Source organism: Stegostoma tigrinum, chromosome 3 (genome assembly GCF_030684315.1).
Source record: "Stegostoma tigrinum isolate sSteTig4 chromosome 3, sSteTig4.hap1, whole genome shotgun sequence".
Taxonomy (NCBI): domain Eukaryota; kingdom Metazoa; phylum Chordata; class Chondrichthyes; order Orectolobiformes; family Stegostomatidae; genus Stegostoma; species Stegostoma tigrinum.
Genome location: NC_081356.1, coordinates 17,413,981 through 17,441,549, shown reverse-complemented (window position 1 = coordinate 17,441,549; position 27,569 = coordinate 17,413,981). Strand labels below are relative to the sequence as shown.

Sequence of the window (27,569 nt, the reverse complement as noted above, 5' to 3'; positions counted from 1 at the left end):
AATACTCATTTAGCTGGCTTGCCTCTGAATTCTGTAGTTTCCATTGAGAATGTCATCATCTACATTTTTATATAATCTAAGGACTAACAGTCGGCAAGTCACAAGGGAGATGAATTAAACTGATTTCTCATGCCAAAGCTGATTAAGTGAAAATCAAGATAATAAAATGTGAGGCTGGATGAACACAGCAGGCCAAGCAGCATCTCAGGAGCACAAAAGCTGACGTTTCGGGCCTAGATCTGTACTATTGAAAATCTGGACCCCTGGCAGGGTCTCTCGGTTCCACGATCGATCAGTGAGCACTCACAGTCGGTCTGGCTGTTTAAGGCTTTACCCTTTATTTCTTCATACGGCCGGGTACAGAGCATCCGGAAAAACAGAAGTCGAGCACTTCCGTACTCCTTGGAAGAGCTGCACACCACAGGTTAATGCAAAGGTATTCTTATACTTTTCTTAAAGCAGGCTACAAGGCATGATCGCACGGTACATTCAAACAATTACCAATCAATATGTAATATTGCTTCATTGGCAGTTACTAGGTCCAATGATATTAATTGGCAAACAACTTAAGTCATAATGCTTAGGTCATTTTTGTTTGGCTCCATAGTGCTGCTGCACCTGCACTTGAAGGTCACTTACAGCAGTTAGTACTTCTCTATCTTATCAAGTTACTGCTGTTTTCTAAAAGATGCATTGTCTGCTAATCTTTCTTTTCAACAGTCTGAAGGTTAGTTATTTATGCTGCTCTTGCAGAATTAACAGTTCGCAGCCTAGAAGCCATTTAGTTGTGCTAACTTGCATCGAGAAGCCATCTTGTTGCCATCTATGTTACCAAGAGCATTCATCAGGCAGTTGCTCCTAGCTGCAACTAGTCATACAGGCGCAGGTCATGAGCCTCCATATCCTAGCCTAGCCTGTATCCAAGTCTCAGGCTCTCACTATTTGATTAACATAATAGTTCATCATAGACCTGCTGCCTGGTTTATAAGAACTAAAGAATGCTTCATGAAAGTTACAGCTATGAAGGAAAATAGAATAGGGTTGTTTTCCATAGAACAGAGGATGGTGAGGGGTGATTTAGCTGGGGTTTGAATAGAAGGAATGGAAGGGAGAGACCTGTTTCCCCTTTTGGGGAGGGTAATTACTGAGAACACAGCTTCAAGGTGATTGGTAAAAGGATCACTGGGGGCATGACGAAAAGCTGTTCCACTTACAGGGCTCTGAGTGCCTGGAATCTGCCGGTGGTGAAGGCAGATACCTTCCATTTGTTTAAAAGCAACCTGGGTCTGTAGCTGAAGAGCCGTAACCAGACAGGCTTTGTATCAGGTGCTGGTACGTGGAATTAAGAGTGGGTGCCTACGTTATTCAGCCAGCCCAGACACAGTACGATGAAAGGCCCCATTTTGTGCTGTAACGTATTTTGGTGATCCAAATCTAATTCTAACATTTTGGAGTCCAGGATAATAAAATGTGAGGCTGGATGAACACAGCAGGCCCAGCAGCATCTCAGGAGCACAAAAGCTGACGTTTTGGGCCTAGACCCTTCATCAGAGAGGGGGATGGGGTGAGGGTTCTGGAATAATTAGAGAGAGAGGGGGAGGCGGACCGAAGATGGAGAGGAAACAAGATAGGTGGAGAGGAGAGTATAGGTGGGGAGGTAGGGAGGGGATAGGTCAGTCCAGGGAAGACGGACAGGTCAAGGAGGTGGGATGAGGTTAGTAGGTAGGAGATGGAGGTGCGGCTTGGGGTGGGAGGAAGGGATGGGTGAACCCTTCATCAGAGAGGGGGATGGGGTGAGGGTTCTGGAATAAATAGAGAGAGAGGGGGAGGCGGACCGAAGATGGAGAGAAAAGAAGATAGGTGGAGAGGAGAGTATAGGTGGGGAGGTAGGGAGGGGATAGGTCAGTCCAGGGAAGACGGACAGGTCAAGGAGGTGGGATGAGGTTAGTAGGTAGGAGATGGAGGTGCGGCTTGGGATGGGAGGAAGGGATGGGTGAGAGGAAGAACAGGTTAGGGAGGCAGAGACAGGTTGGGCTGGTTTTGGGATGCAGTGGGTGGAGGGGAAGAGCTGGGCTGGTTGTGTGGTGCAGTGGGGGGGAGGGGACGAACTGGGCTGGTTTTGGGATGCGGTGGGGGAAGGGGAGATTTTGAAGCTGGTGAAGTCCACATTGATACCATTGGGCTGCAGGGTTCCCAAGCAGAATATGAGTTGCTGTTCCTGCAACCTTCGGGTGGCATCATTGTGGCACTGCAGGAGGCCCATGATGGACATGTCATCTAAAGAATGGGAGGGGGAGTGGAAATGGTTTGCGACTGGGAGGTGCAGTTGTTTACTGCGAACCGAGCGGAGGTGTTCTGCAAAGCGGTTCAATGTACCCAGTGTGGCTTCCTCTACATTGGGGAAACAAAGCGGAGGCTTGGGGACCGCTTTGCAGAACACCTCCGCTCGGTTCGCAATAAACAACTGCAACTCCCAGTCGCAAACCATTTCCACTCCCCCTCCCATTCTCTAGATGACATGTCCATCATGGGCCTCCTGCAGTGCCACAATGATGCCACCCGAAGGTTGCAGGAACAGCAACTCATATTCCGCTTGGGAACCCTGCAGCCCAATGGTATCAATGTGGACTTCACAAGCTTCAAAATCTCCCCTTCCCCCACTGCATCCCAAAACCAGCCCAGTTCGTCCCCTCCCCCCCACTGCACCACACAACCAGCCCAGCTCTTCCCCTCCACCCACTGCATCCCAAAACCAGCCCAGCCTGTCTCTGCCTCCCTAACCTGTTCTTCCACTCACCCATCCCTTCCTCCCACCCCAAGCCGCACCTCCATCTCCTACCTACTAACCTCATCCCACCTCCTTGACCTGTCCGTCTTCCCTGGACTGACCTATCCTCTCCCTACCTCCCCACCTATACTCTCCTCTCCACCTATCTTCTTTTCTCTCCATCTTCGGTCCGCCTCCCCCTCTCTCCCTATTTATTCCAGAACCCTCACCCCATCCCCCTCTCTGATGAAGGGTCTAGGCCCGAAACGTCAGCTTTTGTGCTCCTGAGATGCTGCTTGGCCTGCTGTGTTCATCCAGCCTCACATTTTATTATCTCGGATTCTCCAGCATCTGCAGTTCCCATTATCACTGATACAATTTTGGAGTCCAGTCCAGGTTTTCAGTTTTGTTTCGCAGAGCGTGACTTTATCCCCCAAAAGGTTTGGTGAGTGGATCTGAGGTGAATTGTTGTGACATGTACTAATAGCAGCAAATTTCTATGATGAAGTGGTTTTTCTCAGGTTTTGCCGCCATACTGAGACTGCCAAAAGCAACCCCAGACATCACCGTGCTTCAAGTGGTCACTACACAACTATAACTCTGAACCATTCCCAATGCTTGTCATGCAGCTCAGATATATGTTTTCAGTGCTCCTCTTCCTGCAGGGGGTTACCAGTGAGAATGTGTTGATCTGGTTTGCGGAAGGCAGTCACTGGATTAATTTAAAATCCGTCATTGAGGAGTTGATCGAGCGTGGCCATAATGTGACTGTAGCTGTACATTCAAGTTCACCCTATGTAAATTATTCTGAGCCCCACCCGTTTACTTTTGAAGTATTTGAAGTGCCGTTTGCCAGAGAGGAATTCAGAGACATTCTGGATGACTTTGTGGAATTTTCCATTTATGAGAAACCTCACAACTTATTGGAGTAGTTACAAAAAATTCACTGAGCTGATGGAGAAGGAGACAAAACTGAACAGGCAGATCTGTGACGGAATAATAAGGAACGAAGCCATCCTGCAAAAACTGAAAGCAGCAAAGTTTAAAGCTCTGCTGGCTGACCCGATACAAAGTTGCGGCGATCTTTGGCGCTGGGAATCCCTTTCATATACTCTCTCAGGTTTTCCCCGGGATTTGCGGCAGAGAGACTCTGTGGACAAATCCCAGCTCCTCCTTCCTATGTTCCTGCAACTATGTCAGAGCTTTCAGATAAGATGACTTTCACTGAGAGACTTCAGAATGTCCTTTATTTTCTCATGTATGATTGGATATGCTATCAGATGTGGCATGATTGGGACTCATATTACAATGAAACAGTAGGTAAGTCAGTTCAAATTCTATTGATGGGAAATGTCTTAAACTGTTGCCTGCAAATCAACATACATGACAGACTTTCTGCTGTGTGTGCATTTTGTTAAAAATCATTAATCTTATTTTAGCCATATTTGTTCTGGATATTCTGCCGTTTCTTGTACCCAATCTGCTGATGCAAATAACATAAAAGCGTGCAGCTGCTATAAAACAAAACAGGAATTGCTCTGATTTCTCTCCACAGATGCTGCCACACCTGCTGAGCTTTTCTAGCAATTTCTGTTTTTGATGCAAATGACATCTGGGGAAAGTGCATTAAAATGGTCAATGACACTGATGGAAACTGATATCTTGACTGGGTTAGACAGGAATTCTGAATTCACTCTATTTGATCTTTAAATAAGAAATAGGAAAAACAAACTCGTTTCACAATCTCTGAAATAATTTAAGAAACTGCAGTTGAGGGAAGCTTTTTCAATATTGAATGCTTTTTTAATCACTTTTTGGATGTGAACATCAATGGTGATGAAATTCCATTTGAACAGCTGCAGCCGGGTCTTCTAGACATATCACAGTGTGGTTAGGAAGGGAATTCCAGGACTTTGATCCAGTGACAATAAGGAACAGTGATATAATTCCAAGTCAGGATGGTGTGTGGCTTGGACAGGTGATGGTGATGGTGATGCCAAGCTTCTGCTGCCCTTGACCTTCCAGGTGGTAAAGGTCACAGATTTGGTAGGTGCTGTCAATGGAACCTTGGAGAGCTTATGCAGTGAATCTTAGAGATGGCCCACTATGATAACTGCTATGCATATATTGTGAAGCAACTGAATGTTTGAGGAGGTCAATGTGATGGTGATTAAGTTTCACGTTGAATTTTGTCAAACTTAAAGTGTTGTTGGAGGTATGTACTCTGAGATGAGCGGTGAGTATTGCTTGACATCTCTGGCTTGCATCTTTTAAGGTAGAGAACAGGCTTTGAGGAGTCAGGAAGTGAGTTACCTCTCACAGAATTCTTAGTCTCTGACCTGCTCTTGTAGTCACAGACTTTGTATGGCTCATCCAGTGATGATTCATGGTAATCCCCAGGTTATTGGTGATGGGGTATTCAGTGATGGTAAATGCAGGTGAATGCCTGGGGAAAATGGATAGTCTTTTCCTTTTGGAGATAGGCACTTGTTTGGTGTGAATGTTACTGCAACTTATTAGCCAAGAGTGTTGTCCAGATCTTGCTGTGGGAATGAACTGCATCAATGTGAGGAGTTGTAATTGATGCTGAATTCTGTGCAATCATCAACAAACATCCCTACTTCAACTCCATTGAATGTGTTTAAGGCAAGGCTGGATAAATTTTTGAACTGTAAAACAATTAAGGGTTATGGTGAGTGGGCGGGTAAGTGGAGCTGAGTCTCAAAAAGATCAGCCATGATCTTACAGAATGGTGGGGCAGGCTCGAGGGGCCAAATAGCCTGCTCCTGCTCCTAGTTCTTATGTTCTACTTCCAACCTTATTTTGGAGGGATAGTCATTAAGAAAAGCAGCTGGGCCTGGAATACTATACTGAGGAACTCTTTCAGTGATGTTTTGGGCCTGGGTTATTTGACATCCAACAACCACAACCATCTTCCTCTGTGCCAGGTATGACTCTAACCATCAGAGGGTTTGCCCCTGAGTTGCAGTTTTGCTAGGTCTCTTTGATGCCACACTTGATCAAGTGCTGTTCTAATGTCAGGGTCTGTTACACTCAACTCACCTCTGGAATTTGACTCCTTTGTCCATGTTTGAACCCAGGATGTATTGAGGTCAGGAGCTGAGTGACCCTGGCAGAAACCAAACTGGGCAGGTTATTGTTGAGCAGGTACTGCTTGATAGTACCACATTGACACTTTCATTCTACTCTATCCATCTTCGGTCCGCCTCCCCCTTAATCCCTATTTATTTTACTGATGATCAAGAGTAGATGGATGGGGTGGTAATTGGCTGCATTGGATTTGTCCTGCTTTTTATCTACAGGACATACCAGGGCAATTTTCCACATTTTCAGGCAGATGCCAGTGTTGTGACTGTACTGGAAGAGCTTGTCTAGGGGAGTGGAAAGTTCAGGAGCACAAGTCTTCAGTATTATTGCCAGAATACTGCCAAGGCCCATAATCTTTGCAGCATCTGGTGCCTTACACCATCCCTTGATATCCTGTGGAGTGAACTGAATTGGCTGAGGACCTCTGAAGGAAGCTGAGATGGACCATCTACAAGATACTTCTGGATGAAGGCATTTGTGAATGCATCAGCCTTAGTATTTGCACTGATGTGTCAGGCTTTTCCATTATTGGGGAGCTTCCCCCTCCAGTGAGTTTTTAATTATTCACACCATTCCTGACTGGATCTGGCAGGATGTAGAATTTAGATATGATCTGTTAGTTGTGGGATTGCTCAGCTCTGTTTATGACTTGCTGCTTATGATGTTCGGTATGCAAGTAGTCCTGTTTGAAACCTTCCCTGAGTCAACGCCTCAGTTTTAGTTCTGCCTGGTGATGCTCCTGGTGTGCCTTCCTTTACTCTCTATTGAACCAGGGTTGATCCCCTGGCTTGATGGTAATGAATAAGTGGGGATATGCCAGTCCATGGCAGAATGAAAATTCTGCTGGAGTGTGATTCTGTTGCTGGCGATGGCCCACAGTGATACATGGATGCCTAGTTTTGAGTTACTACATCTGTTTGAAGTCTGTACCATTTTACAAAGTAATAGGGCCACACAATACATAGACAGTATCGTTAACGCGAAGCAGGACTTTGTTTCCACAAAGACTGTGTGGTGGTCGTTCTTCCTGATACTGTCATGCACAGATGCCTCTGCAGCCGGCAGATTGGAAAGGATGAGGTGGGTGTGTTTTTCCCTCTTGTTGATTCCCTCACCAGCTGTTGAAGACCCAGTCTAGTAGCTGTGTCCTTTAGGAACTGATAAGTTCAGTCAGTAGCACTGCTGCCGAGCCATTCTTGGTGGTGGACATTGAAATCCCCCAACAAGTACATCACCTCTCCTACTGGTCAGGGTGGACTTTAGTTGTTTCAGGTGTTTATATTGTTCTGGGTGACCTATCCAGTTTTCTTTTTATTTGACTTTTCTGTCAAAGTTTGATACAGCTGAGTGGCTTGCTGGTCAAATTCAGAGTTACCCATATTTTCTGTGAGCCTAGAAGACAGAACATTTCCTTCTGTGATGGACATTGGTGATCCAGATAGGTCTTTCCGAAAATAGGCCATATGAACATTGTGAATGAGACCAGCATTTTATTCCAGAGTGTTTCAGTAAATTCCTGGTTGCAATAGTGGGACTTCAGCACATGCTCAGAACACTTCCCTGGCCTTCAGGTCTGGTAACATTGCAATTGTGTCAGACTTGCTTTCCATCATTTGAGTGATGCCATAATGCATTGAAAGAAACAAGGAAATAAAAACAGAAAATAGTCTTGTTGAGGATGAATTAACATTAAAATTCAACAGCTTTGTAGTCTATGCCCAGCAAAGATACTTTATTTTCTGAATTGCCTTAAAATATGCTTTCAGTTTGAAGAGAACTTCCAACCAAGTACAATTGCAAGAACGAATGCATATATCAGTGGGTAAGGACTGAAAGTCAGCTGGGCATTGGACCACTGATAAAGGGAACTGCAGATGCTGGAGAATCCGAGATAACAAAGTGTGGAGCTGGATGAACACAGCAGGCCAAGCAGCATCTCAGGAGCACAAAAGCTGACGTTTCGGGCCTAGACCCTTCATCAGAGAGGGGGATGGGGTGAGGAAACTGAAATAAATAGGGACAGAGGGGAAGGCAGACTGAAGATGGATAGAGGAGAAGGTAGGTGGAGAGGAGTTGCAGTGGGAGAGAGATAGTTGTAATCAGCTTTTCCGACAATCAGTTCATGGTCATCAGATTTTTCTATTGAATTCATCTGCCATCTGGCAGGATTTGAACCTGGGTTAATAGTCCAGTGCCAATACTACAGGCCATCGCCTCCCCTGAAGTTATGGTGAACTTGGTTAGACCACACTGGGTGCACTGGAACAAATTCATTGGTGCTATCTCCTGAAGGAATATGCAACCTTTGGTGGTCCATCAGGATACAGAGGGTGATAGAGGCAGAAAGCCAACATAACATTGAAGAAATGTTTACACGGGCACTTGCAATACAAGGCTAAATGGGCCAAGTGCTAGAAAATGAAATGGGAGCAGCGAGATGGTGGTTTTTCTTTTGACCAGAGCAGAGCCCAATGGGCTGTATGTCTCCATCTCAGCTGCAACACCCTGACAGATCTGCGTCTCCCGACTGGAAAATTATAGGCCGGTTAGCCTAACCTCGGTAGTTGGTAAAATTCTAGAATCCATTGTCAAGGATGAGATTTCTAAATTCCTGGAAGTGCAGCGTCAGATTAGAACAAGTTGGCATGGATTTAGTAAGGGGAGGTTGTACCTGACAAACCTGTTAGAATTCTTTGCACTTTGATCCCTGTGTGTGTGTGTGTGTGTGTGTGTGTGTGTGTGTGTGTGTGTGTGTGTGGTGGATCCCTGTGTGTGGTGGATCCCTGTGTGTGTGTGTGTGTGTGTGTGTGTGTGTGTGTGTGGTGATCCCTCTGTGTGTGTGTGTGTGTGTGTGTGTGTCTGTGTGTGTATGGATCCATTCCTGGAAGTGCAGCGTCAGATTAGAACAAGTCGGCATGGATTTAGTAAGGGGAGGTTGTGCCTGACAAACCTGTTAGAATTCTTTGCACTTCCAGGAATTTAGAAATCTCATCCTTGACAATGGATTCTAGAATTTTACCAACCACCGAGGTTAGGCTAACCGGCCTATAATTTTCCAGTCGGGAGGCGCAGATCTGTCAGGGTGTTGCAGCTGAGATGGAGACATACAGCCCATTGGGCTCTGCTCTGGTCAAAAGAAAAACCACCATCTCGCTGCTCCCATTTCATTTTCTAGCACTTGGCCCATTTTGCCTTGTATTGCAAGCACCCGTGTAAACATTTCTTCAATGTTATGTTGGCTTTCTGCCTCTATCACCCTCTGTATCCTGATGGACCACCAAAGGTTGCATATTCCTTCAGGAGATAGCACCACTGAATTTGTTCCAGTGCACCCAATGTGGTCTAACCAAGTTCACCATAACTTCAGGGGAGGCGATGGCCTGTAGTATTGGCACTGGACTATTAACCCAGGTTCAAATCCTGCCAGATGGCAGATGAATTCAATAGAAAAATCTGATGACCATGAACTGATTGTCGGAAAAGCTAATTACAACTATCTCTCTCCCACTGCAACTCCTCTCCACCTACCTTCTCCTCTATCCATCTTCGGTCTGCCTTCCCCTCTGTCCCTATTTATTTCAGTTTCCTCACCCCATCCCCCTCTCTGATGAAGAGTCTAGGCCCGAAACGTCAGCTTTTGTGCTCCTGAGATGCTGCTTGGCCTGCTGTGTTCATCCAGCTTCACACTTTGTTATCTGGGTATTTGTCCAACTTGGGAGTGGGTGTGGGAGTGATGGCAGGGCGGGGGGTGTGCATGGAGCTGGGATGGTCAGGGTAGGTCTGGTTGATTGGGGAAGTAGAATTAGGAATGAGTGCTTGATTTGTGTAAGAAGGTGAAGAGTTTGAAGTTGTGGGTCGAGGGGGTGGTGGGCATAATAGGGGGATTGGTATTAAGCTGAGAAGTTTTAAGTCAGAGCTCAGTTGGGATGGCGTTTGAGTTTGAGTGGACATGGTTGTCTTGGAGAAATTTACGTCCTGGGTGGGTGTGCCAGATGTTTCAAGGTGAGCAATAAATTGTGCTGATCAGCTTTATTGTTAGTCGGGAGTTAGAGCGTCATTGAATACTCTAAGTTATTAAGCTGGAACGCTCTCTCTAAATCAGAATGGATCTATTTTTGGAAGATCCCAGATGCTGGGTAAGTGCCTATTGGAAGTTTCAATATTCTGGACATTTCCTGCAGAGTCAACTATGTTAGGACTTCTGCATAGTCTTGATGCATAACGTTTTGGAAGATCTGTGCCCGAAATGTGAGTCCATTTTCTTTGTGATGTAGGTTAAGATCAGACAATTACAGGTACAGAAATTCCACAAATGACTGCTGTTTATGGAGAAAGGTCAAATGGAGACCAGCCCATTACAATTCAAGGTGGAATTTTCTATTGTATATAAATCTGAAAGAGACTTAATTTGTCTTTGAATGAAATAAGCACTGCCCATGGTAATGACTTAACAATGATTTTGGGGAAGAGGAAAGTAGGATCTTGTGGGAGACATACCTATGACTCTCAACATTCTATGATAATAATATAGAATGAATTCTTATAACCTGTAATTAGTTGCAATGATGTACCAAAATACGTATTGTTTACTCTACAATACCCTTTGCATTCGGCCCAAAAGGTGGCTTCTCTTGCAAACATCATTGATATTGGATATGAATAGCTGGGACCAAAGTATTGATCCTTACGGTGGCCCCTAGTTAAAGCTTGCCAACCTGAAAACTAGACATTTATCCCTATCGTCTGTTTTTTTGTCTATTAACCAGTTCTCAATCTGTGACAGCATATTCCCTCCAATTTCATATGCTTTCATTTTGTTTGTGACCTTTTTGTTTGGGACCTTATGAAAAGATTTTGGAAAATCCAAATATACCACATATATCATTATCCCTTATTCCACCAGGGACAATCTCAAAAAACTCCCACAGATTTGTTGAACATGATTTCCCTTCTGTAAATTTATATCAACTGGCCAATCTTACAGTGATTGTCTTCTTTATTTTGTATTATCATATCTTCCCAACAACTGATTGAGAGATAATAGGAACTGCAGATGCTGAAGAATCTGAGACAACAAGGTGTACAGCTGAATGAACACACCAGGCCAAGCAGCATCTTAGGAGCAGGAAAACTGACGTTTTGGGCCTAGACCCTTCATCAGATACGGGGTGGGGAAGGGAGTTCTGAAATAAATAGGGAGAGAGGGGGAGGCAGATCGAAGATGGATAGAGGAGAAGATAGGTGGAAACAGACAAGTCAAAGGTGGGGATGGAGCCAGTAAAGGTGAGTGTAGGTGGATAGGTAGGGAGGAGATAGGTCAATTCAGGGAGGATGGACATGCCAAGGGGGCGGGATGAGGTTAGTAGGTAGGAAATGGGGGTGCGGCTCGAGGTGGAAGGAGGGGATAGGTGAGAGGAAGAACAGGTTAGGGAGGTGGGGACGAGCTGGGCTAGTTATGGGATGCAGTAGAGGGAGGGGAGATTTTGAAGCTTGTGAAATCCACATTGGCACCACTGGGCTGCAGGTTTCCCAAGTGGAATGAGTTGCTGTTCCTGCAACCTTTGGGTGGCATCATTGTGGCACTGCAGGAGGCCCAGGATGGACATGTCGTCTGAGGAATGGGAGGGAGAGTTGAAATGGTTCGCGACTGGGAGGTGCAGTTGTTTATAGCGAACCAAGCGTAGGTGTTCTGCAAAGCGATCCCTAAGCCTCCGCTTGTTTTCCCCGATGTAGAGGAGGCCACAACGGGAACAGCTGATACAGTATACCACATTGGCAGATCTGCAGGTGGACATCTGCTTGATGTGGAAAGTCATCTTTGGGCCTAGAATGGGGGTGAGAGATGAGGTGTGGGGGTAGGCGTAGCACTTGCAGTTGCAGGGGAAACTGCCAGGTGTGGTGGGGCTGGAGGGGAGTGTGGAGCGGACAAGGGAGTCACGGAGAGAGTGGTCTGTCCAGAAAGCAGACAAGGGTGGGGAGGGAAAAATGTCTTTGGTGGTGGGGTTGGATTGTAGATGGCTAAAGTGTCGGAGGATGATGCGTTGGATTCGGAGGTTGATGGGGTGGCATGTGAGGACAAGGGGTTTCTTTTTGGTTGTTATTGCGGGGACGGGGTGTCCTCACATTCCACCCCACCAATCTCCAAATCTCATTGTCTTTATACTCTTCTTGCTCACTACCTGTGCAGCTGAACCAACCCTGGTACCACAAGACTTGGCTCGAGCTGCATTCTTCTGAGAAATCACTGCCCTCATCATTATCCAAAACAAAATAGCAGTTAGTGAGTGAGGTGACCTCAGGGAGTTCAGCAATAATTGCCTGGTCCTCCTAAACCATTCAGTGGTTACCTGTTCCCTTTCTGCCTGCACTTTCATTATGTGTGACATGACCACCACCCTAAGCATGCAATGTATCCAGTTTTCAACCTCACAGATGTGCCACAGTGACTCCAGCCTTTATCCACATTCTGAAACTCAAATATTATATTTCTGCTGCTGCTGCTGTCACTTCCAGTACATATATCTGTCCAAAGCACAAGAAGGAATGACAACTTCCCTCACATCACAGAATCTGCTTCCAGATTTCCCTCCCACACATTTACATTACAGACTTTTTATTACAAATTAGAGTCCAGAAAGAAGATAGCAGCCAGATATTCAGTGAACGTGGGATCCAATGACCTAGGTAGAAAAGTGGGGGAGATTTGAAAAGCAGATTTTACTAAATTGGGAAAGAGGTTGTAAAGCGGGACTTCAAATGCACTCTTCTCTGGATCAGTTCCATCCGCTGTGTGAATGTTAGTTTATAATCCTGACATCACATTTCTACATTTTATGCCTTGTTCCATAAGACCATAAGAAATAGTAACAGGATAGCCCATTCAGCATTCAAGCCCGCTCCATCGTTCAATAGAATCATGGCTGATCTGACATTCATAGAACTAGAATCCCTACAGTGTGGAAACAGGCCCTACAGCTCAACAAGTCCACACTGACCCTTGGAATATCCCCTTATAACCCATGCAGTTGATGCATCCCTGAACACTATAGGCAATTTAGCATGGTTAATCCCTACAGTGGAGGGATTTTGAGGATTCAATTGTTAAGGCATTTTTGTAGCTGTAGACATGACTCCCAGATGATGTTTCCTCCCTGATTCCAAAATCAAGGATGTTACTGAGTAGTTGGAAGGACATTCTGATGGGGTGGTATTGGGGCAGGAGTTAGGAAGCCAGAAGTCATAGTTCACGTGGGAACCAATGACCTAGGTAGAAAAGTGGGGGAGATTTGAAAAGCAGATTTTACTAAATTGGGAAAGAGGTTGTAAAGCGGGACTTCAAATGCACTCTTCTCTGGATCACTCCTGGTGCCTTGTGCTGAGTACCGAAATAGGATGGTAGATCAAATGAACTCACGGCTTTGGAAATGGGGCCGTGGGGAGGACTTTCGCTCTCATTCAAACTCAGACTAGTTTTGGGGCAGATGGGAGTTGTACAAGGATGATGGGTTCTACCTTAGCAGGACTGGAACCAACATCCATCCAGGAAGACCTGATCGTACTTTTGGGCTGGTTTTAAACTATCTTAGCAGGAAGGAGGTTGGAATTCAGACAGGAGAGAGGTAAACCTGAAATTGGTTGAAAGAAAAGTAGTAAATTAAATTGCAAGACAGTGAAGACAAAGACCATCAACAAGCAGGGTTTATTTACAGAAAAAATAGTTACTCAGTAATACAGAACTGCAGTGCAACTGGACAAAAGACAAAAGCTGTCAAATGTTTTAATCTTCAGTTCATCACAACAGATTCACAAGAATACCAAAACTCAAAAGGAATAACAACTTCAACTTCACAAGAAGGCGGTACTGATTATTTGGCAATTGAATTAAGATGTTACTGGGGAAATTGTGCCAAGGAGCAGTAAACTGACAAGCTCTCGTCGACATTCAAACCAGCAGGTTGTCAAGGAAAGAAACTGAAAGAACTGTGCAAGCTGGAAACGTGCAACAAAAATGTTTCAGGTGGCGTTCTCACTAAGGGTCACTGAGATTTTCCAGCAATTTCTGTTTTTTGTTTCTGATTAGTCAATGCATCGCCATAATGTCGGGAAATAAACACATAAAGGTGGATAATTCCCTGGGACCTAATCAGGTGTACCGGAGAACTCTGTGGGAAGCTAGGAAGGTGATTGCTAGGCTCCTTGCTGAGATGCTTGTATCATTGGTAGCCACAGGTGAGGTGCTGGATGAATGCAAGTTGGCTAACATCATGCCACTGTTTAAGAAAGGTGGTAGGGAACTATAGACCGGTGAGCCTGACATTGGTGGTGTGCACATTGTTGGAGGGAATCCTGAGGGATAGGATTTATATGTATTTGGAAGGAATTAGGGATAGTCAACATGGTTTCGTGCGTGGGAAATCATGCCTCATGAACTTGACTGAGTTTCTTTTGGAAGAAGTAATGAAGAGGATTGATGGCAGAGTGGTGGTCGTAATCTGTATGGACTTCAGTAAGTCATTCAACAAGGTTCCCATGGTAACAAAGTGTGGAGCTGGATGAACACAGCAGGCCAAGCAGCATCTCAGGAGCACAAAAGCTGACGTTTCGGGCCTAGACCCTCTCAGACCCTTCATCTAGGCCCGAAACGTCAGCTTTTGTGCTCCTGAGATGCTGCTTGGCCTGCTGTGTTCATCCAGCCTCACATTTTATTATCTTGGAATCTCCAGCATCTGCAGGTCCCATTATCTCTGATGCAAGGTTCCCATGGTAGACTGGTTAGCAAGGTTAGATCACATGGAATACAGATAGAACTAACCATTTGGATACAGAACTGGTTCAAAGGTAGAAGACAGTAGAAGGTGGTGATGGTGCAGGATTGCTCTTTAGATTGGAGGCCTGTGACTAGTGGTGTGCCATTGGATCAGTGCAGGGTTCACTGCTGTTTGTCATTTATAAAATGATTTGGATGTGAACATAGGAGGTATGTTTAGTAAGTTTGCAAATGACACCAAAATTGGAGGTGTAGTGGACAATGAAGAATGTTACCTCCGAGTGCAATGAGATCTTGATCAGATGGGCCAATGAGCTGAGGTGTGGCAGGTGTGCGTTTAGTTTAGATAAATGCGAGGTGCTAGATTTTGGAAAGTCAGGGCAGGACTTCTGTACTAATTGCAAGGTACAGGAGAGTCTTGCTGATCAAAGACCTTGGAGTGCAGGTTCATAGTTCCTTGAGAGTAGACTTGCAGGTAGATGGGATGGTGAAGAAGGCATTTGGTTTGCTTGCCTTTATTGGTCAGTACATTTAGTATGGAGGTGAGAAGTCATGATGATGCTGTACAGGACATTGGTAAAGCCACTTTTGGAGTATGGTGTGCAGTTCTGATCTCCCTACTGTAGGGAGGATGTTGTGAAACATGAAGGGTTCAGAAAAGATTTACATGGATGTGGCCAGGGTTGGAGGGTTTGAGGTAAAGGATAAGGCTGAATAGGCTGGGGCTATTTTCCCTAAATTGTTGGAAGCTGGGGGGTGACCTTTCAGAAGTTTGTAAAATCATGAGGGACATGGATAGGGGAAATAGACAACAGCTTTTCCCTGGTTGGGGAGTCCAAAACTAGAGGGCATAGGTTTAACATGGGGAAAGATTTTAAAAGGATCTAAAGGGCAACTTTTTCTCAGAGGGTGGTGCATATATGGAATGAGTTGCCAGAGGAAGTGGTGGAGGCTGGTACAACTAAAGTTGAAGAGCATCTGAACGGATATATGTGGAAGAAGGGTTCAGAGGGACATGAAATAAATGCTGGCAAATGGGAATAGATTAATTTGGGAGTTGGACCAAAGAGTTTGTTTCCATTCTTCATATCTCTATGATTCTATGTCTCTAGTGAATAGACTAGGGAAAGGCTGGCATTCAGCTTTTGCTCTGAGGAAGTGTCACCAAACCGAAATGTTAACCAACTTTTCCAGCAACTTCTGTTTTTGTTCCTGATTTACACCATCCACAGTTCTTTTGGTTTTTAGTTTCGTTTTGGCCTTAAGCTTTTGGTCAGTTGAAAAAGGTGCACTCCCTTTCCAGTTGCAATGATGAGGGCCTTGCATTTGAACAGATGTGTTTTCTCCTGCCTGTAAATGATGCCACACTGTGAACCTCAGCGATAATGTTAAGTTTGTTGTTATTTACAGGCACATTTGGGATTATTTGACAAATGCACACTTGCTAAATTAATGTTGCGAGTTTTGCAACCATAGGCCAGTTGGATACAGACAAAAGTACTTTGCCTGTTGAGAACAATTCGGAGACGATTTTGTTTGATTCCATCTGTCAGAGTTTGGCATGTGTAGTATGAAAACCTAGCACAACACCTATTCATATGCCACAGTAATCGTGTGGCACGCAGTACATTCTTTATCTTCCAGACAATGTGGAAATATAATTAGTGTTTTTCTTGCATGATAGATACGTGAAAAGGCAAGCATCGTGAGTTGCCCAAATGGTTGAAATGCGATATTATTCCATGGTAACAAGGTGTAGAGCTGGTTGAACACAGCAGGCCCAGCAGCATCTTAGGAGCAGGAAAGCTGACGTTTCGGGCCTAGACCCAACTTCCAAGGTAATCTGAGGTGAATTTCAGGATCTCAAGTGGTGGCCTCAGAGCCATTCATGAATTTACACGCCAAAAGCTGAGCAACTGTTTGTAAAATGTGCAATAAAATTTTGGCCGGGGAAACCTCTCATTGCCTAATCGGAGAAACTTCCTGTTGCGTGTGTGCAAAGGTCCAATTTTAAAGTGACACCTGGCCCGCCGCGGATGGGACATGATGCAGCCGAGGTGTTTGTTTTTAGTGTTTCTCCTCCAGAGGGTCACCAGTGAGAATGTCCTGGTCTGGTCTGCAGAAGGCAGTCACTGGATTAATGCAAAAGTCGTCATCGAGGAGCTAATCGAGAGGGGTCACAATGTGACGGTGTTTGTACATGCAGCCTCAGTGTACATTAACTACTCTGAGCCTTCGCCCATAACATTTGAAGTATTTCAAGTACCATTTAGTCGTGAAGAGTACAAAGACATACTGGCAAGGCTTCGGAACTTCTTAATTTACGAGAGACCTCATTTGTCATATTTGGACAGTTACAGAAAAATGTTCGCGAAGCTGGAAGGTACGAGAAGGGTGAATTTACAGATCTGTGACGCAATATTAAAGAACAAACAGTTATTGCAAAAACTGAAAGCAGCAAAGTTTAAAGTTCTGCTGGCTGACCCGATACAAAGTTGCGGCGATCTTCTGGCTATGAAGCTGGGAATCCCCTTCATCTACTCTCTCAGGTTTTCCCCGGGATTTGCGGCAGACAGACTCTGTGGACAAATCCCAGCTCCTCCTTCCTATGTCCCTGCAACTATGTCAGAGCTTTCAGATAAGATGACTTTCACTGAGAGACTTCAGAATGTCCTTTATTTTCTCATGTATGATTGGATATGCTATCAGTTGTGGCGTGATTTGGATTCCCTCTACAGTAAAACGTTGGGTGAGTTACTCTCGATGTTAATTAAACGACTTGAACTAGCAATGTGCCTGGAGAATAAATCTTAGGCCAGGATGGATCGCCATCACCAAATCCATTCATATTAAATACATTGCACTTCACTTTACTCGCCGGGCACAGTTCGAGAAACACGCCCTTTCCGGTGCTTAATCTGCTGATATCAGGTGACATTAAAATCTCCTGAGCCTTAATGTGGTCAAATGAGTGGAAAATGACTGCTTTTACAGCCGACGCTACCAGATGACATGTTGCAACTCCGGCCCCATATATTTACAGGGCAGTAATAAAAGCATGGGGCGGCACGGTGGTTAGCGCTGCAGTCTCACAGCGCCAGGGTCCGGGGTTCGATTCTCCCCCTCAGGTCTGTGTGGAGTTTGCACGTGGTGCCTGCGCGGGTTTCCTCCCACAGTCCAAAGGTGTGCAGGTTATGTGTACGTAGTGTTCAGAGAGGTGCAGGTGAGAGGGATAGGTCTCGATGGGATGCTCTGAATTTCGGTGCGGATTTGTTGGGCCGAATTCCCCCTGTAGGGATTCCAGGAAAACCCCGAGCACTCCAACTATCCCTGCACTTTCATTCCTAGCTCACCGTGACTTTTATTTCTCCCAAAAAGAAATGTCGTTAGAGTAAGTTTTTTTTTTGCAAATTATCTTTTCAACCCTAGACTCTTGTCCTTTCATGAGCAGAAGAGCTCGGAGGAGGTTTGCACGATGCAAGTCAATGAATGTACTGCTGTTGCCATGGAGCCGGAGGCGGAGAATTTGTCATGGTGTGGGAGGAGCGCCTGAACTGGCTAATTGAGAATTAGTGCCTATTTCCACTTCTTGCCCCATAAGGCCCGCACGCTGTTTCTGTTTGATTATGTGGTGCCCTCTTGAACGCTTCAGTCGATCTTTGCTTCCACTGCACTTTCGGAAAGTGCACGACTGGGAGCGTATTTCTTTTTTGCTTCTTTTGTGAAACACTTTGATGTCTGTGCTGTCATATGGATGGGAACATTTTATCCTCGTCCTTTGTTTAGACCCCTCCTGATCTTGAAAACTTCTATCAGGTCTCCTCTTCACTTTCTCTCCTACGAGGAAAGCAGTTCCAACTTCTCCGATTTATTCTTATAACTGAGGCTTCTCATCCGTGGAAATATTCTTGTAAACCTCTTCTGCAGTCAGTCCAGTACATTCAAATCATTCTGAAATTGTGGTACCCAGAAATGTTACACAGTACTCCAGCTAAGGTCTAACTACTGTCCGATTATAAGTACTGCATAACTTCCTTGCTCTTATACCCTATGCTAGTATTATTTGAGGCTGAGTACTGTGTGCTTTAGTAACTATTGACCTGCCACCTTTTAATGACTTGAGATGAATTTTATAGAGGTTTATAAAATCATGGGGGGTATAGATAAGGTTAAGGATGGGTGCACCTCCCTGAGCATAGGGAATTGCAAGATTACGGGGTGCATTTTTAAGGTGAGAGTAGCAATTTTTTAAAAAAAAAGACCTGAGGGACAAATTATTTTACACAGAGTGGTTTGTGTGTGGAATGAACTTCCTGAGGAAGTGGTTGATATGGGTATAGTTACAATGATTGCCCTTTTGTGAAGGGCTTGAAATGTGAACACTAAAGGTGCTTTATCAATATCCATGTTTTTTCCATGGATTGTTTTATTTTTGGGACCTTTACCAAAGCCATTCATCAACACTCTTGAAGTTTAACTTATATATCAGGTGGGATATTGGTGCTAGGTTTTTGTATAGGGATCCCCTTGGAGTTACCACATACAGCAGAGTTTCCTCCTGCAACTGCAACTGAACAGATCAGATCATGGACAGCAAACCTAATCCCTCCAGCATGCATTTCCTTTGTGCCTACTTTTCGCTGTCACCCATTCTGGAGTCAAAAACGATTACAGTTTAGGCATCTTGGATGCAATGTATCTTTGGATGTAATAAAGTTATGCACAAAGTCCAAGATCTCTTGGCACCCATTTTCTTTTGCACCCAGACTGCAGATGTATGAAATAAGAGCACGCGTAGGAGTATGATATTAAATTGTGCATATGACATTCTTGGTTTGAAAGTCTACTTTAAAGTAAGGAAAGCTCACATATCACCTTTTAATACCAATTAGCCCCTCGGAGCAATTTTTAGTAAACATAAAAAAAATTCCAGGATGTATGGCAATCAACTAGTTATAATACCAAATTCAAAAGAAATGATTCATTTTTAAGAACTCCTGAATAATCTTCCTACAATTGCTCCTTTTTTAAATTATGTGACACTTGTTTTGATTTTTTTTTATTTTCACCCATTGTAACACATATTTTAATCTCAGATATGATTTCCTGACAATCTCAGTTGCTCGGCTTGGTTTGGAAAGTACATCCAGTTTTGAAATATATTTTTAGATCATATTTTATGACCTCAGCTGATGTTACTACTGAGGAATTCAGATCCCAGGCTGAAATCTGGCTTGCTGGGTCAATTTCTTTTTTCAGGTTTTAGCAAACTGATCTCTCGTTGAATCGAAACCATGTAATATTGCATTTTTGGGTTTAACACCAAAATAGGAGTTTATGATGCAAAAGAAAGAAGATTAAATATAATAGATGAATCTACCTACAGGTTATACACATGTAGGATTTGGAAGCATAATGATAAAGTATACGCCTGGATTTTCGGTTAGCCAGGTAGTGATTAATCCAGCATAGATCAGAGTTGCATGTAGGGTGTCTGCAGAATTCCTGTTGTAGCACTCTGAAACATCCTATCCCCTTCCACTTGGCATTGAATCCACCTGGCGTCTGATCCAGTATTGAGTTGACACCCTACCTACTTGGCACCCTATCCCCTACCAGTGTTCCCTTTGAGCTATTCCAATGCTCTGTGCACAATGTTTAGCGTCAGCACACCAATTGCAGCATTGTCATCTGGGTCCAGAAGTGGCTACTGTGCGCCAGGCTCAGAGGCCTGCGCAGCTGGTAAGAAAACTAAAGCTGCCCCCTACCCACCTGGCAAAGCTGAATGTTCCTCAAGGCAATTTCTGTACACCTGTCGCCCTCCAAAAGTTACCATTTAAATTAGATGGCATCAAGGAAAATAGTTACTCAAGGAAAGTTGGACAATTCAGTATGTAGCCTAACTCCTGAGTAGCTATTTAACAGACCCTGTACTTACCTCAAATGCCCTCAACCACTGAATTAGAGAATCATAAAATCCCTACAGTGTGGAAAGAAGCCATTCAGCCAATCTGGAACAGACCCTCTGCCGTTCCCCAGACCATAGTCAGCCCAATTCCTGGCCCCATTCCTGATCACCAGCACCTCACTTAAGTTGCAATCATCAGATCCACCTAACCCTCACACCGTCATGGTCTGTTGAACTCCTTTTGTGAAGCTGAGCTAATGAGATGTACAATTCTCGCACACTGTTTCCCTTTCCCCAAACATCTTGCCTGCCCATGGTATATTCGAGATCAGTATTCTCTTGCTGCATGGAAGATGCCACTGTGGATACTTGACTCTATTCTTCTTGGTTCACAGAGTTATCAACTAATGGTACATCTGAACTTCTCCTTAATGTCCTCCACAACAAAGCCAACAGCAACAGTAGCAGTCTGGTATCCTCGATTTTAGATGGTTCTGGTTTGTAACCAAACTAGTCCACAATTGCTTCTTTAAATGTGTTTCATTTGGATGCAGAGTTTGTTGTGTTTGGACAATATATTATTGCTGCCATATGTTGGAGGGGCCCAGCTATGTGTGGCTGACAAGATACAGTGGGTGTTTCAAGGTGCCACCTAAGGGTAACAAACAGCTGAGTTTCCTCGAGGGTAGATGTGAGCATACATTTGGGGAAACCATTGATTCCATTTACTGGGAAGTTAATCATTTAGTACTGATGGAAAATGTTCAGCCCATCAAGGCTGCTCAGCTCTTCAACAGAACTTGCAATAAGACTACTGGCTGTATTTTTCCCCTTTAGGTACACAATTGTTTTAAGCATCTAAACTGTTGATTTTTGAAAGCTATTATTAAATTGGATTCTAATCCCAACATTTCAAATCTCCCCTTCCCCCACTGCATCCCTAAACCAGCCCAGTTCATCCCCTCCCCCCACTGCACCACACAACCAGCCCAGCTCTTCCCCCCCACCCACTGCATCCCAAAACCAGTCCAACCTGTCTCTGCCTCCCTAACCGGTTCTTCCTCTCACCCATCCCTTCCTCCCACCCCAAGCCGCACCCCCAGCTACCTACTAACCTCATCCCACCTCCTTGACCTGTCCGTCTTCCCTGGACTGACCTATCCCCTCCCTACCTCCCCACCTACACCCTCTCCACCTATCTTCTTTACTCTCCATCTTCGGTCCGCCTCCCCCTCTCTCCCTATTTATTCCAGTTCCCTCCCCCCATCCCCCTCTCTGATGAAGGGTCTAGGCCCGAAACGTCAGCTTTTGTGCTCCTGAGATGCTGCTTGGCCTGCTGTGTTCATCCAGCCTCACATTTTATTATCTTGGAATCTCCAGCATCTGCAGTTCCCATTATCTCTGATTTCATATGCCAGTCCAGGTTTTGAATTTCTGGCTACTTTAACGCGCGGAGCTGAACATTGCTCTCAAGCGGGCCAATGCCCTCTTGAGAGCAATGTTGGATTTGTTGTGGCCAATACTGAAGCAGCTTTCCAATGTGTATGTAAAAATGCGATTCGAGGAGTTACTATACAACTATAGCTCAGGGTCATTCCTGAGCGACGCCATGCAGCTCAGGCGTGTGTTTTCAGTGTTTCTCCTTCTCCACAGGGTTACCAGTGAGAATGTATTGATCTGGCCTGCAGAAGGCAGCCACTGGATTAATTTAAAACCTGTCATTGAGGGGCTGATTGAGAAAGGTCACCGTGTCACTGTTGCTATTCACACAGAAACACTTTATGTGAATTATTCTGAACCTACAGCCATGCTCTTTGAGGTATTTGAAGTACCATTTGCAAAAAAGAAATATGAAGACTGTATGGAGAAATCTCTGCATTTCTGGATCAATGAGAAACCTCATTTATCCAAATGGGACAGTTACCAAAAATTTTCCGCAATAATGGCAAATGTATCAACATTATTGAGACACATCTGTGATGGAATATTGAAAAACCAACAACTGCTACAAAAACTGAAAGAAACAAAGTTTAAAGTTTTGCTGGCTGACCCTGTACATTATTGTGGTGACCTTCTGGCTCTGAAGCTGGGAATTCCCTTCATCCTGACGCTGAGATTTTCGCCAGGATTTTCAGCAGAGAGACTCTGTGGACAAATCCCAGCACCTCCTTCCTACGTACCCACGACTATGTCAGAGCTTTCAGATAAAATGACTTTTACTGAGAGAGTTCAGAATGTCCTTTATTTTCTCATGTATGATTGGATGTGCGATCAGCTCTGGCGTGATTGGGATTCGTATTACAGTGAAGTGTTAGGTGAGTCAGTCAGTTTCTCTTTTTTTGTACAGAAAATGGCTTGCCAGCAAATTAGCATTCGTGTAAAATAGAGACCATTATCTGTGGGTTTAACTATTAACCCATTCCAGCAATGTTATTCTGAAAACATTAATGGATGTTTACTCCCTGGTTGCAACCTCTGTATCAGAGATAATGGGAACTGCAGATGCTGGAGATTCCAAGATAATAAAATGTGAGGCTGGATGAACACAGCAGGCCAAGCAGCATCTCAGGAGCACAAAAGCTGACGTTTCGGGCCTAGACCCTTCATCTCTGATGAAGGGTCTAGGCCCGAAACGTCAGCTTTTGTGCTCCTGAGATGCTGCTTGGCCTGCTGTGTTCATCCAGCCTCACATTTTATTATCTTGCAACCTCTGTATGTTCCCTTTCCCAAAGCCAGTCTTTTGATGTCAAGCAACATTCAAATTTCCAGTGAGCCTTATTAGAATATGGTGTGTCTGTAGTGCTCCCTGCACCCTCCTAGTGATCGCTAGCTATCATGGAGCTCAGAGTAGAGCACATGTTCAGAGACACTTGTGTCTGGCTTGCTGACAAGGTAGCCCACCCATCACAGCTGGTTGTGTGTGACTGCACCTCCATACTAGGAATATCGGCCTGAGACTCACTTTAGAACATAGAACATTACAGCACAGTACAGGCCCTTCGGCCCTCGATGTTGTGCTGACCTGTCATACCGATCTCAAGCCCATCTAACCTACACTATTCCGTGTACGTCCATATGCTTGTCCAATGACGCCTTAAATGTACCCAAAGTTGGCGAATCTACTACTGTTGCAGGCAAAGCGTTCCATTCCCTTACTACTCTCTGAGTAAAGAAACTACCTCTGACATCTGTCCTATATCTTTCACCCCTCAATTTAAAGCTATGCCCCCTCGTGCTCGCCATCACCATCCGAGGAAAAAGGCTCTCCCTATCCACCCTTTCTAACCCTCTGATTATTTTATATGTTTCAATTAAGTCACCTATCAACCTTCTTCTCTCTAATGAGAACAGCCTCAAGTCCCTCAGCCTTTCCTCGTAAGACCTTCCCTCCATACCAGGCAACATCCAAGTAAATCTCCTCTGCACCCTTTCCAAAGCTTCCACATCCTTCTTATAATGCGGTGACCAGAACTGTACGCAATACTCCAGGAGCGGCCGCACCAGAGTTTTGTACAGCTTCACCATAACCTCTTGGTTCCGGAACTCAATCCCTCTGTTAATAAAAGCTAAAACACAGTATGCCGCCTTAACAGCCCTGTCAACCTGGGTGGCAACTTTGAAGGATCTGTATACATGGACACCGAGCATTTGGTACATGTACTCTGCCAGTGAATTTAAAGAAACCATGACAGACAATATCACAGTGGAATTGCCAACTCACTCCAAATATAATTTAAGAACAAAGTATAAAATTTAAACATACTTCACTCTCTCTCATGCAGGTAAGGCCCAGCACATAATGAAAAATCTACACCTGAGGCATGGTTTCCAATTTTGTGTGTGACTTTTTAAAACTTTTTTTTGTTGAGATGTGAACATCATTGACAAGGCTAGCATTTATTGCCTTTTCTAATTGCTTCCGGAAAAGAGACCGTGAGCTGCCTTCTCGAACTTCTGCACTCCACCTGGCTTTGGTCAGTCATGGCACTGTTAGAAAGGGAGAACAGCTGTTGACCTTGCAATAGTGAAGGAATGGTGACATAGTGGCAAGTCAGGTTGGTGTGAGTCTGATTATGTTCCTGTAAGTACTTTGGAATGTGTTCTTACTCTAACTGTGTTATACAAGTGAAGGCTGTTTTCTTATTAACTGTTTTAATTTTTCAGTCATTGTAAACTTTATTGATGCTGCTCATCAACTTGCCTGAGGTTTGTAGTTAGGTATGTGTGGTATTCCTCAGAGAGGTCAATGTAATGTTTTTGAGATCTCCTCTTGAGATTTTGTCGAACACTAGCTTTTGATGTTCAGGATTAACTTTGTCATTCTCACTAACTGATTTCTGAGGGCACGCAATCACATATGACAATACCTTCTATGTTTGTGTTGATGTGAGGTATTTAGACTCTCACAGAAGTGTAATTAAACCTATTCATCAGTAACGATCAGGCGTCCATTAAATTAAAATTGGCAACGCAGAAGGAAAGCATTGCTTTCCTAGAGAATTGGCACAAGACAACCGGCATTAGTTAGCAATGAATTGTCTTCAAAATAACTGCTGCACACCTCTGCGCAAAAAGCCATCCCCCAATAGTCAGCTTTCACTGAGTGGAGAGATGTAAACCAATGTATTCCATTTTTCCAATATTTATTTTAAGTGGATTCACTACATTTTTGCTAAGTGTAATCATATCTGAATTTACACAGCTTTAAGTTGGAGAGTCTACATTCATTAGCGTGGTGATTGAAGTTTTCTTAATCTCAGTTTGTTGAGTGTTTCTTTGTTGTCATGTTTAAAACCATTCTCTCTCTCTCCCTCTCTCTCTGTTGCAGTGTCCCTTTCTCTCCAAGACTTGCAATCGTCCACTCAGCTCACATTTGTCTTGTAGCCTCTTTCACATCCTCAGGGATCCCTTCCACCTCCTGCTCTCATCACTCCCCTTGCAGCCTCCTTCTTGTTCTACCCCTCTTCTACTCTCTCTCATGCAGCCTTCTACTCCCCTGAAGCCCATTACAGCCTCCTTGTTTCCCCCCCTCCCTTGCAGCCTCCTTATCTCTCCACTTCCCCTTTGCTGTCTCCATCTCTAAACCATCTTGCAGCCACCTTCTGTCCCTCCCCAATGCCTTGGCCCAGCAAACGGAACTCTCAGAACCAGCAAAAGACCACCCCACCTCCCGGTATGGCAAAAAGAAAGCAATGCCTGATCCCATCCTGAGCTAAAAGTATCAGAGATAATGGGAACTGCAGATGCTGGAGAATTCCAAGATAATAAAATGTGAGGCTGGATGAACACAGCAGGCCAAGCAGCATCTCAGGAGCACAAAAGCTGACGTTTCGGGCCTGGACCCTTCATCAGAGAGGGGGATAGGGAGAGGGAACTGGAATAAATAGGGAGAGAGGGGGAGGCGGACCGAAGATGGAGAGTAAAGAAGATAGGTGGAGAGAGTATAGGTGGGGAGGTAGGGAGGGGATAGGTCAGTCCAGGGAAGACGGACAGGTCAAGGAGGTGGGATGAGGTTAGTAGGTAGATGGGGGTGCGGCTTGGGGTGGGAGGAAGGGATGGGTGAGAGGAAGAACAGGTTAGGGAGGCAGAGACAGGTTGGACTGGTATTGGGATGCAGTGGGTGGAGGGGAAGAGCTGGGCTGGTTGTGTGGTGCAGTGGGGGGAAGGGACGAACTGGGCTGGTTTAGGGATGCAGTAGGGGAAGGGGAGATTTTGAAACTGGTGAAGTCCACATTGATACCATATGGCTGCAGGGTTCCCAGGCGGAATATGAGTTGCTGTTCCAGCAACCTTCGGGTGGCATCATTGTGGCAGTGTAGGAGGCCCATGATGGACATGTCATCTAAAGAATGGGAGGGGGAGTGGAAATGGTTTGCGACTGGGAGGTGCAGTTGTTTGTTGCGAACTGAGCGGAGGTGTTCTGCAAAGCGGTCTCCAAGCCTCCACTTGGTTTCCCCAATGTAGTGGAAGCCGCACCGGGTACAGTGGATGCAGTATACCACATTGGCAGATGTGCAGGTGAACCTCTGCTTAATGTGGAATGTCATCCTGGGATAGGGGTGAGGGAGGAGGTGTGGGGGCAAGTGTAGCATTTCCTGCGGTTGCAGGGGAAGGTGCCTGGTGTGGTGGGGTTGGAGGGCAGTGTGGAGCGAACAAGGGAGTCACGGAGAGAGTGGTCTCTCCGGAAAGCAGACAGGGGTGGGGATGGAAAAATGTCTTGGGTGGTGGGGTCGGATTGTAAATGGCGAAAGTGTCGGAGGATGATGCGTTGTATCCGGAGGTTGGTAGGGTGGTGTGTGAGAACGAGGGGAATCCTCTTAGGGCGGTTGTGGCGGGGGTGGGGTGTGAGGGATGTGTTGCGGGAAATACGGGAGACGCGGTCAAGGGCGTTCTCGATCACTGTGGGGGGAAAGTTGCGGTCCTTGAAGAACTTGGACATCTGGGATGTGCGGGAGTGGAATGTCTTATCGTGGGAGCAGATGCGGCGGAGGCGGAGGAATTGGGAATAGGGGATGGAATTTTTGCAGGAGGGTGGGTGGGAGGAGGTGTATTCTAGGTAGCTGTGGGAGTCAGTGGGCTTGAAATGGACATCAGTTACAAGCTGGTTGCCTGAGCTGGAGACTGAGAGGTCCAGGAAGGTGAGGGATGTGCTGGAGATGGCCCAAGTGAACTGAAGGTTGGGGTGGAAGGTGTTGGTGAAGTGGATGAACTGTTCGAGCTCCTCTGGGGAGCAAGAGGCGGCGCCGATACAGTCATCAATGTACCGGAGGAAGAGGTGGGGTTTGGGGCCTGTGTAGGTGCGGAAGAGGACTGTTCCACGTAACCTACAAAGAGGCAGGCATAGCTGGGGCCCATGCGAGTGCCCATGGCCACCCCCTTAGTCTGTAGGAAGTGGGAGGAGTCAAAAGAGAAGTTGTTGAGGGTGAGGACGAGTTCAGCTAGGCGGATGAGAGTGTCGGTGGAGGGGGACTGGTCGGATCTGCGGGACAGGAAGAAGCGGAGGGCCTTGAGGCCACCTG

At 45.3% G+C, this 27,569-nt stretch overlaps 1 protein-coding gene across 6 annotated transcripts in view; it reads left to right on the top strand.

Annotated features, from left to right (window-relative positions):
• Positions 1 to 27,569, top strand: part of LOC125449840 (UDP-glucuronosyltransferase 2A1-like) — an 82,064-nt gene that overhangs the window by 13,580 nt on the left and 40,915 nt on the right. The window contains exons 1-2 of one of the 6 annotated variants that reach the window (XM_059643615.1): positions 16,656 to 16,981; positions 26,337 to 26,357. The exons of 1 other annotated variant lie outside the window; for it this stretch is intronic. In XM_059643615.1, coding sequence (XP_059499598.1) covers positions 16,686 to 16,981; positions 26,337 to 26,357 — 317 coding nt within the window. In that variant the 5' untranslated portion in view covers positions 16,656 to 16,685. Of the gene's footprint in view, positions 1 to 3,375; positions 3,696 to 3,837; positions 4,088 to 16,654; positions 17,392 to 22,087; positions 22,579 to 26,336; positions 26,358 to 27,569 lie in introns of those variants that run through there. 4 more of the 6 variants (XM_059643611.1, XM_048525807.2, XM_048525792.2 and 1 more) reach the window with 4 other exon arrangements.